This window comes from Oreochromis niloticus, linkage group LG2 (assembly GCF_001858045.2).
Source record: "Oreochromis niloticus isolate F11D_XX linkage group LG2, O_niloticus_UMD_NMBU, whole genome shotgun sequence".
Classification (NCBI taxonomy): Eukaryota; Metazoa; Chordata; class Actinopteri; order Cichliformes; family Cichlidae; genus Oreochromis; species Oreochromis niloticus.
The window spans coordinates 31,572,160-31,590,884 of NC_031966.2; the positions used below are offsets into that span (position 1 = coordinate 31,572,160).

General features: G+C 42.2%; 1 protein-coding gene across 1 annotated transcript; it reads left to right on the forward strand.

The window, feature by feature from the left end:
* Window positions 1–961: 961 nt before the first annotated feature.
* Window positions 962–18,504, forward strand: rps6kal (ribosomal protein S6 kinase a, like). The gene is made up of 22 exons (XM_019345879.2): window positions 962–1,458; window positions 3,983–4,042; window positions 4,146–4,262; window positions 4,349–4,430; window positions 4,542–4,622; window positions 7,075–7,154; window positions 7,881–7,987; window positions 9,188–9,225; window positions 9,960–10,102; window positions 10,231–10,301; window positions 10,407–10,495; window positions 10,664–10,728; window positions 11,154–11,256; window positions 11,423–11,547; window positions 12,375–12,497; window positions 13,244–13,333; window positions 13,418–13,576; window positions 13,655–13,816; window positions 13,903–13,979; window positions 14,091–14,208; window positions 14,458–14,598; window positions 17,163–18,504. The coding sequence occupies exons 1-22, from the start codon at window positions 1,432–1,434 to the stop codon at window positions 17,286–17,288; spliced, it is 2,184 nt and encodes a 727-aa protein (XP_019201424.1). The 5' UTR covers window positions 962–1,431; the 3' UTR covers window positions 17,289–18,504.
* The last annotated feature ends 221 nt before the right edge of the window (window positions 18,505–18,725 follow it).

Below are 18,725 nucleotides of genomic sequence, written 5' to 3' on the forward strand. Positions count from 1 at the left end.
GTAATTGCAACGATCGCAGCTGCATACACACACACTGCTACTGGAGCGCCATCAGTATGTGTTCAGTTAATCAACTTCAGTGGATCCAGAATGCTGCAGTGAAAGTACTGACGGGGACTCCTCGCATACAGGCTTGAATAATCAGGCTCCATCTATTTTCATCTTATCTCACCCCAGTAGAGCACTTTGCTCTCAGGCATTTGGCTTACTACTGGTTTCTAGGGTATGTAAAAGTAGAATGGGAGATTCAGCTTTCAGGCCCCTTTTCTGTGGACGTAACTCCCAGTTTGGATTCGGGACACAGACATCGTCTCTAATTTCAAGATTAGGCTTAAAACTTTAGTTTTTTGATAAAGCTTATAGTTATGGTTGAATCAGGTGACCTCGAACCCTTCCTTAGTTACACTGCTGTAATAGTTGGAGGCTGCTCAGGGTTGGGTTGAGCCTGGTTCTGCCAGGTATTTCTTCCTGTTAAAATGGAGATTTTCCTTACCACTGTCACCAAGTGCTTCCTCATTGGTTTGATTGTTAAAATACAGTTAGTCTGATTGCAAATACCGGTATTTATTAACAGATTAGCACCTAAGTTTTGACCTACTGTACCCTTGACTTGTACAAAGAAGTATTAATGGCCAAATATGTACACGGACATATATTTAAATAATTAAGCTTTAGACCGAAGAAATGCGTGTGCCAAATCAAATAGACAAATCCACGCATGTAGTGGCACACTACACAAACACGGAGCTTTTGTGGGTGGGAGAAAGCTGCGGAGAGCGTTAAGCCTCTTATATGCACTTGAACCAGGGATGGAAAGGCTTATGATGAAACAGTGGTTTTAAAACGTTCAGCTCGCACTGTTAAGATCACTAACTTACAAATCGTTTTGCGCTTTAATTCCATCTTGCGTCAACAGCAAGAAACAAGCAAAAAATAACTCCCTGCCTGCCACAGTCACGGTGACTAACTATTTCGGTCGCTAGCAAATAGTCCATCAACCGGATGTGTGCATGTCACACACAGCATCAGGTCCCCGCGCCACCACGTCCACTCTCCCTCCTCTCTATCTCAAGACCTGCTGCTTTGGTTTGGACGGGGGAAATCCTTAACTGAATTGCGTCATAAATACGTCAATAAAGTCCCATTCACTGACGATCAGGTACCACGGTAGCCGCCATATTCGCATCTATGGCAGGGTAGCGGTGCTTTCGGCGAGCGTGTGATCCAGTCATCAACATCGACTGTTCCCTGCGCCGACCCTCCAAACCTTTCCTCAGAGCGGCCCGCGGTTCCACAGCCTGCGTCGGAGCATCGAGGCAGAAAAAAGCCGGACTTCCACAGAGGGTGGTTGGGGGGGGAAGACATGCAACGTGGAGCGGGGGTCTAGGTGGACTACGATGCCTTAGACTTGGAGAGGAATCCTGGTACAAGATGGAGGTAAACAGCGTTAGTAGTGAGGTGAGTTGACAAATGCGTGTTTTGCATGTTAATCTCGCCGCGTTGCTTCTGGTTTCGTGGTGTCCCGTTAAGTTAGCTCGCCCTGCTCGCCTCGGCAGAGCTTAAATTCGCATCACGACCTGCAGCGCACCGTGATGCATGCTAACGCACTAGCTAATGCTAACAGCTGGTTAGATGTTTGTTTTTATTGCTCTGCCCGGGTTTTTTCTTATTAGTTTAACACTTACCCGTCCCGTCTTTCACCACGGCTCATCATTCCGCACCGACACTGGTGTTTTTATCCAATGACAGGTGGCCGTCGCGCATCTTTTTCTTGTTATTTACACTTCTCAGGAGGAGTTTATCTCCTAGCTAGCTTAGCGCTTGTAGCATTAGCAGTAGTTAGCTTAATAGCTGACAGCTTGCAGGCTTGAAAACTTGGGAGCCAAGTTGTTATCCAACCTCTACTGCTTAAGTAATAAAAGGTTGCTAAAGTACTTTAGTCTGTGTGTAGCAGTTGGGCAGCGCATGAATTCAGCCACTGCAGTTTTTTTTTTTTTGTTTAAAGTTTATCATTAGCTGCGCTAAATCGGTCAGTCGTGTTTACTGCTGAAGGTTGGCTTTTCAGCAGCACTTGTCAATTAGTGATGCTGTTAATAACTTTGAACAAAAAAAGGTCTTTGCGCAGCTTTATAAGTTATAATTTGACCAAAAAAGTGCACAAGACGTTTAACAATGGACTAACAGCGGCAATAAAGTGACGCTGTGACTGAAAATTGCGCAATATGGAGCTGTACTGTTTATCACCGTTGGTAAAAACCAGTGATACCTTTTTGCAAAGACATCCAGAAACAGTCTTGTGACAGCTGTGGGAAGGATTCGGTTTGCTTTTGCTCGGGCTCCATAATAAGGTTTTCCATTTGCAGCAAAGCCAGCTTGACATCCTAAACCTCATTTCTGGGATTCTTTGCAGTCCTTTCACATTTACACACTGAAAAAGTCCGTCTGGCAGACTCCTGTGACTTTCGTAAAGTCAACAGAAAGTTACTGAAACATCCTGGCGTTGTTTGAACTGACCCTTCCTTTTTTTTTTTATTGAGGTTTCTCTTGGTAACTTCTAAAGCTTTTTGTTAATCTTTCATATAATGCTTTCATAATAACTTCGTCAGCGTCATGGCCCAAATATTACAATGCTTTCAAAAAGTTTTACTGCAGACAAAAACTTGAATTTGCTGTTTACTGTAAGCTGCAGCTTTGAAAACTGCGAGATTACAGAAGTAAATATCAGCTGAGCTACCTAAACCAGAGCAGTGGTGATGCTGGCTGTTTAATCAACACTGTGTCAGTTCTCACATAAAACGCTTCTTTTTTTCTCAGGCCAAACCCTTGTATGCCGGTATAAGTGTATGCGAAATGATATTATGTAGGATTGTCAGACATCAGATGGCTGCAAAAGGCTGGCCTGGTTGCGCTGAGTGTAGGCTGCACTCCCGTTACAAGCTGTGATGAGACACAGCAAAGGTGGGAGTGAAAAAAATGCATGTGTGAATTATGACACAAGCTCTGCCCTGGCTTCGGCCAAGCTTGGATGTTACCCTTCACAGATGCACCGAGGCGTTTGCTTTCAGCTTTATTCTGCGTTGTTTCGGCCTTTGTGGTGTCTATCTTGTCCAGTTTTTTTCTTTCTTTTAAATATGTTTTTGTTGCCAGTGTTGCTCTGCTGCAGCAGCAGTAGCGAGATATTGGAAAGTGGTTTTGCTGGCCTCCGTTGTGTGGATGTACACGAGTGTATGTTGGTGGCTCCACCCACTGAGTGGGTTTGCGTAGTGCTATGACTCATACCCCTCTTCAGAGGCTTGATGGAATTCAACACACACAAACACAGTGGACTGAATACATAATGCAGGCTGCGCTTCAGCCCATAACTGAAATATTCAGACCTGGATAATGTTGTTGTGGTCAGTCGTTTGATTCGCAGATGCCGAGATATCTGACATTCCTCCTCTGACAATATCATTACAGCATGCGTGGCTGTTACAGTAAACAAAGAGGGTGGGGGGGGTTCTTAAATGTGGTCTGCGGTCATTTAAAGTATGCATTTACCAGCATCATCAGCTAGAAGCTCTAAAAGAAACAGGCCCTATTATGTCTTGAATGCTGACTGTAGCTCCAGCAAATATCTGACTCTTGGAGCCTGTCAGACATGTTGTTTTTTGCTCTCACTGGGGATTAAGCTAGAATGCTAATAATTGGGGGGGGGCTTTATAGGGACAGGATAAGGGCTGGACAGCTGGACGGGATTAAAGTATGGACTCCATACTGTTTGACAACACGCAGAGAACTTCAGTTGGAAAAGTGACAGTGCTGTATTATTGCATGTGTGACTCATCGAATTCATCTGTTGAATCTTCCATCATACATGTGGGCGTGCAGCTGCTGCTGCAGTCATAGTCCTGCTCAGCTAAAAACAAGGATGAATAAGCTTTGTGAAAGTGCTTACTGCTGTTGACGACAACTCTGATCAGATTTGTTGCTTTGGCTGCAGGTCAATGGGCATCAGATCATGGATGAGCCCATGGAGGAGGGAGAGTCTTTCTCACACTGTGTAAGTAAGGCTGCGCTTTTAAGTCTTCATGTCTGTGTGCATAAAGAGGTGACCTAACCCCACCGCCTCGTGCTTCTGTCTCATTCTGCTAATGTTTGTGTAGGATGATGGGACATATAAGGAGATTCCTATCACCCACCATGTAAAAGAGGGCTGCGAGAAAGCCGATCCGTCTCAGTTCGAACTGCTAAAAGTCCTCGGCCAGGGCTCTTTCGGCAAGGTGAGGGAACTCTGGAGACGAGTCGAGTGGTTTGTTTGTGCCGGCGCTTGTATCTGTCTAAAATTCTCTCATTCTCCTTCTGTCAGGTGTTTCTTGTCAGGAAGATTGTGGGTCCAGATGCTGGTCAGTTATATGCAATGAAAGTTCTAAAAAAGGCATCTTTGAAAGGTAATGCCACTGTTGTTTTGGCCATCTCCGCATAAAACAGCACCAGTATTGTCTGTCCACAGTGCTGGATTTCTTTCTGAATGCCTCCATCTGTCCCCTTTGTCTCTCCAGTCAGGGACAGAGTTCGCACTAAGATGGAAAGAGACATTTTAGTGGAAGTCAATCATCCCTTCATAGTGAAATTGCACTACGGTAAGACAAACACTATTTATTTAGTTATTTATGTATTTATTTATTTCAAATACACATAGCATGGTTATTGCACAGTTTTGAACATGTAGATGCACTCATCATGGACTAAAGCGTCATGGAAACATCAGGATTTCATTTATTTCTTTTTCTGGGACGGAAACTTTTACATCAAGTAAAAATAAAAATTAAAAAATAAGTGAAATATACTGCACGCATTTTAAATCATTTTTTTTTAAAAACACAATGGGGTCCTGAATTTTACATAAACAAGCTTTTGGCGTAATTCTGGTAATCATTCATTTGTTTTGGCGGAATTGGTAGAGTTCAATAAAGTTTGTTGTCCTGGCATGGAACTGGCTTTAAACCCGAGTCAACAGATTTCAGTAGTATTGAGGCTTTAGAGAAGCTTAATATTAGGCAATTTATCTGTTCCCCGACCAGCTTTCCTCTCTTTAAGGGCGTCACTGTCCTGTTGCAAATCTAGTTGTTTTTAAGTTTCAGGAGTCTGGCTAATAGCTTGAGGTTGCGCTGAAGTTCTGCAGCCTGTCAGTGTGTGGTGATGTGAAACATGATTGGTGGTAGACTGACACTGATGTTCCAGTAGGGGTGGGGGAAAATGATCAGTGTGTCAAAGTATCAGAGGGGTTTATGTGGTGATAATGTATCAATAGAGAAACGCCAAATGTGTGTATTTTATGAAGTGTGTAAAATGTTCTGGCTCATCTCATGCACCACCATCCACCACAGCAGTAAAAATGGGAAAACAACCTCTTCGCAAAAATCAGTGGCAGTCTGGTGATTATTTTTTTTTTTTTTTTTTTTTTCCCCCCATGTTCTCTGACCGACTGAACTTGTTGTGACTAAATGGTTGCCTCGAGCTTGAGGCTGTCGCACACTCACGACCACTTTTGATCACAAGGTGATTGCGCAGGCTGGTCAATTGTCAACAACCCTGCAGAACGGTGGTATTCCTAAAGAACAGGAAGTTTGCTGAGTGCAGATGTAATAGTTAAATATGCATTTCATCCAAATGTGAATTTCTGTCTATGTAGCAAGCAACAGATTTTCAATGATTGATCACAGTTAAAAACTTTGCTTGGAATAGCCAACTTGACCCCATTCAATTGCAGGTTAACTCCCATCTTATGGCAACATTTATGGCAGGTTTTAGTGACAGTGCTGGTGTGTTTGGCTCATTTTACAGCAAGAAAAACTTGAAGCGAGATAACTTTGTCTTATTGGATTAAACAGGCATTGTTAAAGTTAATCTTTGAGGACATAATGTGAAGTTGGAAAAGGTGATAAATTACAATATATGTTGCAATACTTTCCACATTGCAAAATGTTAGAAATGTCAGTAATATTGTATTCATGGGGTGTCTGCTCATTCCCACTTCTGCCTCCCAGCTGCTTCTACCTGTGCTTTGGTGATTTCTGGATAATTTCTCCAACTTCCTGTCAGCTGAGCTGAATGTTGTTGTCGGTTTTAACCAGTAAACATCAGCCAATTTCAGAAAAACCGGTCAGGATATTTTCTACAGTTGTTCTTTCTCCTTAGCACAAAGAATGAAAGGCTCTACTTCAGGTGCTTTTAACACAACTGGAACTACTCAGTGTTGTTTATACGAGGGTGCTGCCTTGATGGAGCACGCTGAAAGCGGTAAACATGACGCCCACTCACTAGGTGAACGCACCTGACAGATAGCTGCGCTGCTCGCACATCTGCATAATTCGGCATCACAGACTTTATAGTAGGGAGCTATCAGGTTAAAGACCGGCTAATGTTCAGTCTGACTGCATTTGCGTTCCCCTGTGCACGTCTGTTGGGTGATGTCTGGAGGAGTTCAGGGCTGTAGTGTACGCATCAAAGCTTTTTGAGTCCTTTTCAGACCCTGACAAAGTGGCTGCACTTCATTTAAACTGATTATCTTAGACTATAAAAGTCTTTAGAAATGGCTTCAAGAGATGTCCCTGACTTGTGCAAAATCTGTCATCGTCTTCCTCAGACGTGCTCTGAGCTCCTTGGACTTGCTGGTGAGTCTAGTCATGATCACCAGCACCAGTATTTGGAACTTGCAGCAGTGCTGAATTAATACGCGGATGTAAAGTTTTGACCCTCTACATGGAATCAGAACCATGTGTTCATTTTACGTTTTTTTGCTTTCTGCTCCAGAAAAAAACAGTTTGCAGAACTGATTGAAATCAGATGTTGCTGTAACGTTTCATGTCCGTGTAACTGTATGATCATACAGAATGTATTCAGAGTGGGTTTAACATGGTGTAAGCTGCTTATCCGCATCGTGTTTCAGTCAGAAATGCCTTTAACCTCATTTAACAAAATATTTTTGAATGCTTTAGTTATTTAACAGGATTTGACATTTCATCTCGACATCTCTGTTAAATCACAATACTGTTGGCTTGTGGATAAATTGTCAGTTTCCTGTCTCCGCAGCCTTTCAGACAGAAGGGAAACTGTATTTAATACTGGACTTTCTCAGGGGAGGGGATGTATTCACTCGCTTATCCAAAGAGGTAAGCTGGCATTCTGTTGTCTTACATGTTGTTGTGCCTTCAAGCTTATTTTTGTCTTTATTCTGTTTATTTTGTACTTTGGTTAAAAAAAGATTCTAAGATTTTCTTAAAAATAAAAATCCTATTAGTGCCCGTGTTTGTGAAACTCAGAGCTACAGATGCCAAAATGCTAATTTATAAACCCTAAGGAAATGTAAATATGACGGCAACTAATGGAACAGGTGCAATTTTAGTATGTGAGAGTATTTTATTTATTTTAAAAGCGCATAAATGTGCCAAGTCATTTGTCTCTGATATCTTCTGTTTGTTTTTTATTCAAATTCCGACTTGAATTCCTCATGAAAAGGCAAGTGCTTTTTCTTGGAATCTTTATTCCCCCTTTTTCATCATCAGCTGCTTGTCAGTCAGATTCCCGGCTCAGCTCTTCTCAGAAGCTTTCAGGGCACTCAAACAATGTGTGATTGTTCTCTAGATAGACCTATTGTTGAAAGCATGTCTCAGAACTAAAGCGATAGCTGCCAGCGGCGTCAGATCAACAGCTCGCCGAATCCTGAAACGTATTTGAAATGTTGATGTTGTTGTGACAATAACGATAATACTCTTTTTCTCTGTTTTGGTAACTGAAGCTTAATATTCAAGTTTTTTTTGTTTTGTTTTTTTGTTTCCTTTGCTGCTGCTGAATTTCTCTTCAGAGTTCAAAGAGTAAATTTGTCCAGTTCTTATCAGGTTATGTTTACAGAGGAAGATGTGAAATTCTACCTTGCAGAGCTGGCCCTGGCCCTCGACCATCTGCACAACCTGGGCATAGTTTACAGAGATCTCAAGCCAGAGAAGTAAGAATCACAGACCTCATCTTCCCCTTTCAGCCTCTCGTAGCATAGCCCCGCGCAATGGCACAGAACGGAGTACAGGAGGGAACTGCAACAGCTGTTTGCTTTTGGTTTCATTACAAACATTTTCAAGTACAAAACCACTTTGATCTTTCACCTATATTGCTGCAAACTATATTTTGTGTGTGTGTGTGTATATATATTGTATATTGCTAGTTGTTAGCAGCTAATACAATTAACATGTAGTCTGAATTAAAAAAAATGCAATCTATTGTTTTGACAGCTGTAAAAACAATAGGTTACACAATAGATACACCTATTGATTACACAGCCATGTAAAATAAAATTTGACTAATTAATAGATACATATGCATAAATTCAAATAGTTAAAGATTTTTAAAAAATCTGACTTAAAAAAAGAAAATTAACGATAAACACCTCAGCTCAGTTTGCGTTAGTTTCCCCACTGTGTGCAGCGCCCACACACACACACAGTGGAGCAGATGAGAGATGGGCGGAGTAAAGCTGACAACATGCTAGGTCACTGAAAATGCAAGGCAGCGTTTGGTGCTTGTTGAGAGGCCAACATAAGAGTTGAAATGGTGAAAGAAGCTGTCTGAGGCTCCGTTATTATCGGCTCACTCGGCCAAAACGAGTCGCAAATAAGTCAGAAACTGCTGAACTACTGCGAAACAAACAACTTATTGATAAAGGAGGGTGAATGCCTCCAGACAGCACCTTTCTTTGCTGTCATGCACTTTAAAAAAAGGAAAAACCATAATTATCAGTATTTGATTGCGGTTCATTACAAATACAAAATTGCTCCATCTTTAATATGACTTCATTTCTATAAATGAAAATTTAACATAAATCTAGGAAAATCTCTCCATATCACAAGGCGATGCGTACAAAATGATAGGATTTGATAAAACATTAATTTTTTTAAGAAAATCAGTTGAAGGGTTATTTTTGTTTTCTAACTTACCTTCTGTATGAAAAGTAATTTTGGTTTAGTTTTTCTGGCTTTTGCTCCGTTTTTCATAAAATGTCTCCAAACACAAAATTCTGCAGCGTACCGATTGAACTGACGTTATATACAAACCTCTCAGAACTCTCTCGCTTTAGTCGTGCTTTATGCAGAAATCACAAAACATGAGATGCTTTGATGCTCACCTCTGTGTGAAATCTCTTCTTGTCTTTCAGCATCTTACTTGATGAAGCTGGACACATAAAGTTAACAGGTATGAGCTACTGTCTGACTTTTTTTTGACTATGAAGAATCAGGAAAGAGTCTAATGTAGTTAACCTGTTAAATATGATCGTGCTTAACGTGATAGATGTGCCACTACTGTTGAGTATTGAGTCCTACTAGTTCTGTTGTTTGTCAAATATCTTGCTCGTTCGCTTCTCACACACGGCGGAGGTTTCACTGCCAGAGATGCCCGACGTCGCTGTCAGAAATCGAACTAACAGTCGGAAATGTCCTCCTGCTTTCTCTCATCTGATGATGATGGATCAGTGTAGCCATGTTTCAGTTTAAAAGCACGCTGCATGAAACGATAGCGGGACGACTTCGGCTTATTATGAATTTCATAATAATAATATTGATTAGATGCATCAACAAAAAATTTTAAGACCAGTTTTAAACAAACAAACAAACAAAAGCAAATCTGTGATCACTGAAATGGGTTAACTGTTTCTATTTATTTCCTGTTTGTTGTGGTTGCTGTTGCTGTTTTCTAACTGTTTGATTTATATTTGTGTTGCTATACTGCATCTTAAAAGGCTAACCAGGAAAAGATCTGCAAGTTAGCTTGGCTAGAAGTCATACGTGTATTGCATTGGTTACATTTTTGTTTAAATGCAACAATGTTAATATGCATGGTCTCTGTTTTGTATAAATAAGTAGAATCCAAATGCAAACATTTGCAGTAAATCTGTAACTTCTTACCTAAAACTTGACTATGTTACACAGACTTTGGTTTGAGTAAAGAGTCGGTAGATGCTGATAAGAAGGCATATTCCTTCTGTGGTACGGTGGAGTATATGGCCCCTGAGGTGGTCAACAGGAGAGGACACACGCAGAGTGCAGACTGGTGGTCTCTGGGAGTACTTATGGTACGCAACCTCACAAACCTCACACAAACTTGATTTAAATAAGAAGAAAAGACATGGGACATATGTATTCATAGGAATTTTATACATTAAAGTAAAAGGAAAAAATCTGACCTATGGTGTGTTTGCAGTTTGAAATGCTCACAGGGACGTTACCATTCCAAGGGAAAGACCGCAATGAGACTATGAACATGATTCTCAAGTGAGTCATTATGCATGACATCATTAAGGCATGTCAGACAAGTTTTGATATGTAGATGATAACAGTGACCCCATGTTCATCTCTCTGTTGTCTCTCTCCCTGCAGAGCTAAGTTGGGAATGCCCCAGTTCCTGAGTTTGGAAGCCCAGAGTTTGCTGAGAATGCTGTTTAAACGTAACCCTGCTAACAGGCTAGGTAAGGAAACGTGATCGTCAAGTCACGCTGTTCACTAAGCCTAAGGTTGGTTAACATTTTGGCATCCGCTTCTACCTCGAAATCGGCCAAGAGGTTAATAATGTGCGGATGAGTCGATGAAAAGCAATAACGCTGGGTTAACTGAACCAGAGCGATCTGTGTCTTTAGGGGCCGGGCCCGACGGCGTGGAAGAGATCAAACGCCATGCATTCTTTTCCACCATCGACTGGAATGTGAGTGCACACACCAACACGCACTTCTCACACTCTTTTTCTTTTTTCCCTCCTCTCTCCCACACACCCACACACACACAACTCCCCAGCTTCTGCTGAGGATTCACACCTAACAAATGTTTGGCGTGGTGACTACTGGCCATCAGTCTTGGCCACGGGATCTATGTTTGTGTGTGTGCGCGTATGTGTGTGTGCATGAGTCTGGGCAGAGGTCCAATTCTCACTGTGTGTGCACTAATAGCCCTGCATGAGCGTTTAAGAGCCGGCAGGATGCTATTGGCCGGACCAAGCGGTGGAGGGATTTCAGGGGGTTAATCTGGGAGGGGTCTTGGCCTCTCCTGCACATATGTTCACACACTCCAGACGGCCTGTGATAGTTTGATTCCTCACACGTTTTCGTGTCTCCTGCTTTTTTGTACCTGCAGAAACTGTACAGGAGAGAGCTCCAGCCCCCGTTCAAGCCCGCAGCAGGTAAACCAGATGACACGTTCTGCTTTGACCCAGAGTTCACCGCTAAAACGCCGAAAGGTACACCTACACACATACGCACAAGCACGCATACACGTTCTGCTCACATGTTTTTAAGCTTACAAGCAACAGCTAGTCCTGCAGCCATGGAAACAGCAACTGCAAAATGTTAGTGGGTGTTTATATGTTAGTCTGTTTATATTCTGAATTATCTTGGTTTATTTAGACTCCCCAGGTATCCCGCCCAGTGCTAATGCACACCAGCTCTTCAAAGGCTTCAGTTTTGTTGCGCCGACCCCCATGGATGAGAACAAGAGCTCCCCGCTGCTCAGCATCCTCCCCATAGTTCAGGTGAAGATGCATTGTGTTAACCTTGTATTCGCTCACTCTTTACACGTGGTACTTAATGGTACTTAAAGTATTGTCTTGCATGCACAAAGCTTACAGACTTTTTTTTTTTTTTTTTTTCTCTTTTCATGAAGCTGCGTTCATGAGAAACTATTGTAATCGCTAGAAATTCAGCAGTTTCTCCTCCTGTTTTGGAGCCATGCATAAATTTCATGATGCAGTTGCAGCTCTGTACAGAACAAAGACAGATTGGTCACTGAAACATTGTAACTAATACCTGAGTGCTGCTGACACGGTTTCTTTCTGTTGTCTGCTGATTGTAATTGCAGTGGAATAGTTTGGATTGGTGGCAGAGGCCTAGGATCCAAATTGAATGATCTTGTAATGGCTGTTCTGCTGCTGACCGACACAAACAAACAGGCACATTACAAAGTGTTAACTTGATGGCAGGTTTGCTGCAGAGCACCTGTGTAAATGTGCAGCAGTAGTTTCACTCTGGACCGTTTGGCGCAGATGTCCACCTGAACTTTGGGTTGACCTGTTAAACATTTGGTGGTTAAAGGTCAAAGTATTAGATAAAATGATGAAGTACTCAATCTTTTTATTTTTTTTCTCCAAAGGTCAACTTCACTGACATTATGTTCTTTGTTGTGGGACTCAAATTACCTGGATGCTCTAACATTTGATACACGTTGTTGACTTGCATAGACAAGCTGAAGTGTTACTTGCATCCTTCAGCGTCGCTCGTGAAGGACACGAGGTGATGCTGTGCTGGAACTTTTAATGTCACAGAACGCAGTATAAATGTTAATGATTCCTGCCCTTTCCAGCTGCACGGAGGCTCAGCCAAGTTCTCCGACATGTACGAGCTGCAGGAGGACATCGGGGTCGGCTCCTACTCTATTTGTAAACGCTGTGTACACCGAGTCTCTGCCATGGACTATGCTGTGAAGGTAACCGGCTATGTTTCCTTGTGACCTCCGAACATGTTAAAGAATCTATACCAGAGGACAGAAGTGTGTTTTGTTTTTTTAGATGGCCTGTTTTCTTATGACTGCATCTCGATCATGTTGGGAAATTTCATTATGTTTATGTAAATTACATTTACATTATAGCACAAATGTGCACTCTGAGTCAGACATGAGCTGTTTAGAATTTGGGTTCTTTCAAAATCACTGCATCTTCACTGCCAGTCCTCAAGAACTGACACTGATTATAACAAGATTTAATAAAAATGTCTAAAAGGAGAAGTTCTTTAAAAACACACGTGAATGTCAGACGCTTGAATTGGTGACACAAATCTGTGGAGCCTGCTTTATTCCTCCAAAGCCTTTTCCTGTGTGCGTTCTCATGTCTGGACAGGCATGGATGTAAACTGCAGCTTCTTTAGTTTGCAGTGTTGTGCAGCTGCAAGTTAATAGATGGCTAAGTGGCACGACTGGTTTGTTTTATTACACATGCTTTGCACCTCTCGGTAGGGCCGATGAAAGTACAGTTGATGTGTGTAGAATAAGAGTTCGTGGACATCAGCGTCTTTAACTATTGATACATTTAAAACAGAGCGACTCAAATGGAATTTGGTTATTCATAGAACACCAGCAGATGGCAGCACAGCTTCAGAGTTTGCTGTTAGTGTCTCAAGTCTCTGATAGAAGTTATAGTTGTTTGCTCACTAATACTGTGTTTTTGTTTCACTCAGATTATAGACAAAAGTAAGAGGGACCCCTCTGAAGAGATCGAGATCCTGATGCGATATGGACAGCACCCCAACATCATCACTCTGAAAGACGTCAGTGACATTTATGTGTGAGCTTTCCGACACAGTCCAGTTTTGGCGGGTATGTTCTGATGGGTTGTGTTGTGTCTGTGTCAGGTGTATGACGAGGGCAGGTATGTATACCTGGTGACGGAGCTGATGAAGGGAGGGGAGCTGCTGGATCGAATCCTCAGGCAGAAGTTTTTCTCCGAGAGAGAAGCAAGTGCTGTTCTTTACACCATTACAAAGACTGTTGACTACCTCCACTGCCAAGGGGTGAGGAAACACTTACACGCGTGTGCACAGCAGAGTTAATTTGGACACGTTTTCTGAATATCTTCTCCTTCTCCTCAGGTAGTACACCGAGACCTGAAGCCCAGCAACATCCTGTATATGGACGACTCGGGGAATCCCGACTCCATTAGGATCTGTGATTTTGGATTCGCTAAGCAGCTCCGGGGAGGCAACGGCCTCCTTCTAACCCCCTGTTACACCGCCAACTTTGTGGCACCAGAGGTGAGCAGGAAGCAAGGCACAGAAGAGACTCCATGATTTGCTTTGTTTATGAGTCTGATGGCTTGTGGTGTTCTTTGTTTCCGTAGGTACTAATGCGACAAGGTTATGATGCAGCCTGTGATATATGGAGCCTTGGAGTCTTGCTGTACACCATGTTAGCAGGGTAAGACTGCACACAGGAGAACTCTCAGGAGTCGTTTGCATGATTAATAGCAAACTGCATGTGATATGATTATGCATTTCATAATCTGTGCTTTGTTTTCATCGCTGTCAGGTACACACCGTTCGCTAATGGGCCAAACGACACACCGGAAGAGATTCTTCTCCGGATAGGATCTGGGAAGTTCTCTTTGACGGGTGGCAACTGGGATACTGTGTCAGACAGCTCGAAGGTACACACACTGACACGTTATTCCAAATCCTTTTGTTTGGGCTTCCTTTTAAGCAGCTGTGATGTTTCCTTTTGTAAACCTAGCGCTGTGAAGTTTAATGAAGATGACCCGCTTTTCCCATGTACTTAAAAGTTTGATACAAATTATGCCGTTGACTTAAAATTGGCCAGAATTAAACCTTTATACCCGTATGAGTTCATAGTGGCTTTTTAAGATGAACCTTTAGAAATCTGTATTTGTGTATTCCAGGACTTGCTGTCCCATATGCTCCATGTGGACCCTCACCAGCGATACACAGCAGAGCAGGTTCTAAAGCATTCCTGGATCACGTGCAGAGATACGCTACCGCACTTCCAGCTCACACGCCATGATGCACCGCACCTCGTCAAGGTGAGTAGATCCAACCATATCCCGCTAACATAGACCTCAATTTACAGGAACATTTGTTATTATGTACTAATACGGCTGTGCAATATGACCAAAATCTCATATCCCGATATAGGACATCTATCGTCCCGACAACGATGTATATCACAAAAATTTTACATTTTCTGTAAATTCGGTGAATCTCAGGCATGTTTACTTGCGTGATGTGTTTTCAGCTGGGCGTCGTGTACCTGGAGTCGAGTGTTACATAAGTTGAAACAGACGCAATTTTAAGTATTTATTACACGGCGTGCTGCGGGGAAAAGCCTGTTCTAAGGTTTGTTTTTAGCACCTGACGGCTCTTTTTAGCTTCTCATCCATAAACACTCTGCATAGTATTTCACGTGATTCAGTTTATTTTGAAAAATCTCTACAGGATCTTCAGCTTTATTGTGAAAGGTTTATGTGGAAAATAAACAAGCGGACGGCGGAGCCACGCAGTGGTTTTACCATCGTTGTTGCTAACGACAACGCATAAAAAAACCAGCCGCTTGTTGGTCCGTAGTGTGGTTTTATTAAATATTAGAGAAAGAACAGAGAACTTTAAGAAATTAACACCTCAACATGTGTGCTGGACTTCAGACCTGTAAGATTTTTCTCCTTTGCGTCAGAAGATTTGTGCAAATCTGTGTACAGATGGACAGTGATAACATTGTATTTAGAAGGAAGTTGGGTTTTTTATTTATGGAGTGATGTGCAGTGGAAACGAGCAGATTTGTGAGCAGATGAGGAGGCTGAGGAAGAGTAAACGGTTTAGTGGAAGCTATTTGTGGAGCCACTGCTGCTACTTGGGTACGGAGGCGCGTGTGGGCGCAAAGTTGGAGCTAAAAGTGTTCGGATCGTGATGTCGGTGGCTTCAGTGAAACAGATTTCCTCCAAAACTTCAGGATTTTGAGGACTGCTTTTGTCCACTGCTGCCAGATGAAGGGGCCAGTTTGGGGACGTAATTCTTCAGCAGATGCTTTAAAACAAACCACAGACTGAGCAGATCTGGTATACTGCAGAAGGTTGTTTCAAAGTTTAGGAGTTAGTTTAAAAGCATCTGGATTTAAGACTGGAGCCAGAAATGGGTCTAAGGCAAATGAGTGGAGAGGTCAATCATTTCTGCCCTCACTCTGCTGGAATACGGACGCCCTAATTTGGCTGGGCACACGGGGGCCAGGCCAGGTTGCCTGGGTAGCATGTGTGCTAAGCACTCGACCCAGCTGAGTTGACCTCTCTTAATCTCAGAGAGCAGCAGCTGTATAAAAGGCCAGAGTCATGCACAGGATTTTGCTTCTGACTTTTTACACTTCCTGATCCGGTGATAATGTCACCATTAAAGGAAGGACCAGATTAACAGCAGGTTTCAGCCCTAAAAATCCCAAAATTCTTTGTTAACCCTTATGTCTCCGGACTGCTCGGTTAACATTAGGTAGCCTGGGCTGCACCGTAACCTGTGCTGGTCATGTCAGAATTCTGCCTAATGTCTGCTTTCTCTGACCCTTTTCAATAATTAACTGTATCCACACAGAAAAGCTCATTTAACTGTCAATCGCAGAAACATTAGATGCCTAATCAAGGACTCTTAGACTGTGCAGCAGAGTAGCTGCTTGTCATGTTTTTATTTTTCTTACGGGGGGGGGGACAATTTGATGTGGATCACAGAGGATTACGAAAAGAGGAGGAAGTTACCCAAAGACATTTTCAAATCACCTTTCAGCCTTGGTTGTCAGTATATTGGCCCCCACCTGTCACTCAAATGTATCACATCCATTATAACAGCGGTCCCCAAACTTTTTTGCGCCACAGACACCTTTAAGGTGTCTCGGATAAATACAACAAAATAAAATGATACAACCAAAACAAAAACTGTGGTATTTTGTAAATATAATAATAAACTCGAATTCACTGTGTAATTGTGTAACTTTATTAGCAGCATCCTCCTGAAATGCACCAACAACATTGAGAGTAACATCCTCCTCTCTGCCCTTTAATGCTCTCTGGTCGCTATGGTAACACGTAAATATTTCTTTCAAAATAAGACACAACTACAACACCGGAAAAGACCCAGGGGAACCGAGTTAACGATAAAAACCTTGAAAACCATAAATTTCACACCCGAGTCTCAACTCTCGCGGCCCGGTACCAAACGACTCACAGACCGGGGGTGTTGGGGACCGCTGCATTATAATGCATAACTTTAACCATTAAACAAAAAAGTAGTTTCGATATTTTTATTTTTACTGTAAAGTTAGATATTCAAACTTTTTGGGAGTCTTAAATGGCCATTTGAGGAACTGCAGTTGGTTGGACAAAACATGTGATCGACACAGACGGGAAAATATGACATTTATATGCAAGACATTCATTGGTTACTAAAACACTAACTTTAACAATATTTCGTCAGCTTCTGTTACATTATTGAAACTACTTTTATCTTTTTCCCAGCCAGTAAGCAACAATTTCATGATATAGTTATACAGTAGCAGCAGTGGTGGTTTTGAGGCCAGCTGAAACATTAAAGCCACGTGTCTTTGTTTCATCAGGGAGCGATGGCGGCCACCTATTCAGCGCTGAGCCAGAAGACGAGTCAGCCGGTGTTGGAGCCTGTGGCGGCATCCAGTTTAGCCCAGAGACGCAGCATGAAGAAACTCACCTCAACGGACATGTAGACCCACGTTGCTCACCCACCAGTTTTGATCTCACTCTGTCAGACTCATACGCAAACAAGAAAAAGCAAAAAGTACGCGCACACCCACAGCCCCAAGTCTTGGCCAGTCAGAACTACTGTCTCCCAGGTTTTCTTTCTTTTAAAAAAAAATCTATTTATTTGAAACACCCGAACATCTGCAATCACACCACACACACACACACACACACACACACACACACACACACACACACACACACACACACACACACACACACACACACACACTGGACGAGGTTGCATTGCAGAAGTCAGCCGAAGAGGAACAGAGGAACCTCGTATCTGTTACTGCTGGGGAGACAGACTTGTATTTATTTCCACAGCTTCTCATATGCACTTACCCTCCTCGCCTTTCATTCTTTCTTCCTTTTTATGTGAGGAAGAAACGCACCAGCTGATGTTTTCCTTCACTGTGATTGGCTGATTAAAAAGCTGCTTTGGTTAAACTGTGCTCCCCCCCCACACACTGCTCTTCATCTTCGCTCTGCCATCCTCCTCTCCCCTCATTTGCTTTTGCTCTCTAACTTTATTTTTTTGTTTTTCAACGTGAAGTAATGATTTATGTGAGAGTGCTGGCAAGTTGGTATTGACTGAGGTGCTTTGCAAGACTGTTTTCTTTCTGAGACTAAAAAAAATAAATTATAAATGTGTTTTAAAAAAAAAAAAAAAAAAATCAGATACTGCTTGAAGCGGGTTTAAAGGTTCTTCAGAAACAAAATCACTTCCCAGCACTTTTGGTAACATAAACGCATGTGTGGACAGATCCTGTATTGCTTTTCCCTTGAAACTCAGTCGGACTCGTGTTACTTTGTGTATCAAAAGAGGTAAATATGCTGCAGACGGACAAAAGATACTGTCTCGATACTGAAGGTGAAACTATGTGGTAACAAGAAATCGTTTGCAAAAATGATATAACTATATAGAACATAATGAAGATGAAGAGCATGTGGGGGGAGCTGTCGGGATTTCTCTGGGGGGGATGGGACGCACCCTGTCGAACCAGAGAGGCTGAATTTAAAAGAATAAATAAATGAATAACAAAAACATTTCCATGGAAATCTCTTCAAAAGACATTGTGGAAATTGTATGATACTGTATTTATTTCATTTGATTTTTAAGATTCTATTTTTCTTTCAAGTTCTGTATATATTGACATTAAAGATCATTATTGACATGCATCCACTGTGGTCTGAGCTGCTTTGTTACATAGTGCAGAGGCAGATTTAACAAATGAGTGTGACAGAGCCACGTGAAGAGGTAACTTCAGTTTTAGTGACCCAGGATGTGATCTTTCAGATTTACTTGGTTAGAATACCTGAAGAGGAGAAACAACTGTTGGACTCACTTTTGTCCTACCCAATAATTCTTTGTAGCACAGATTCAACACCGTGCTGGAAAC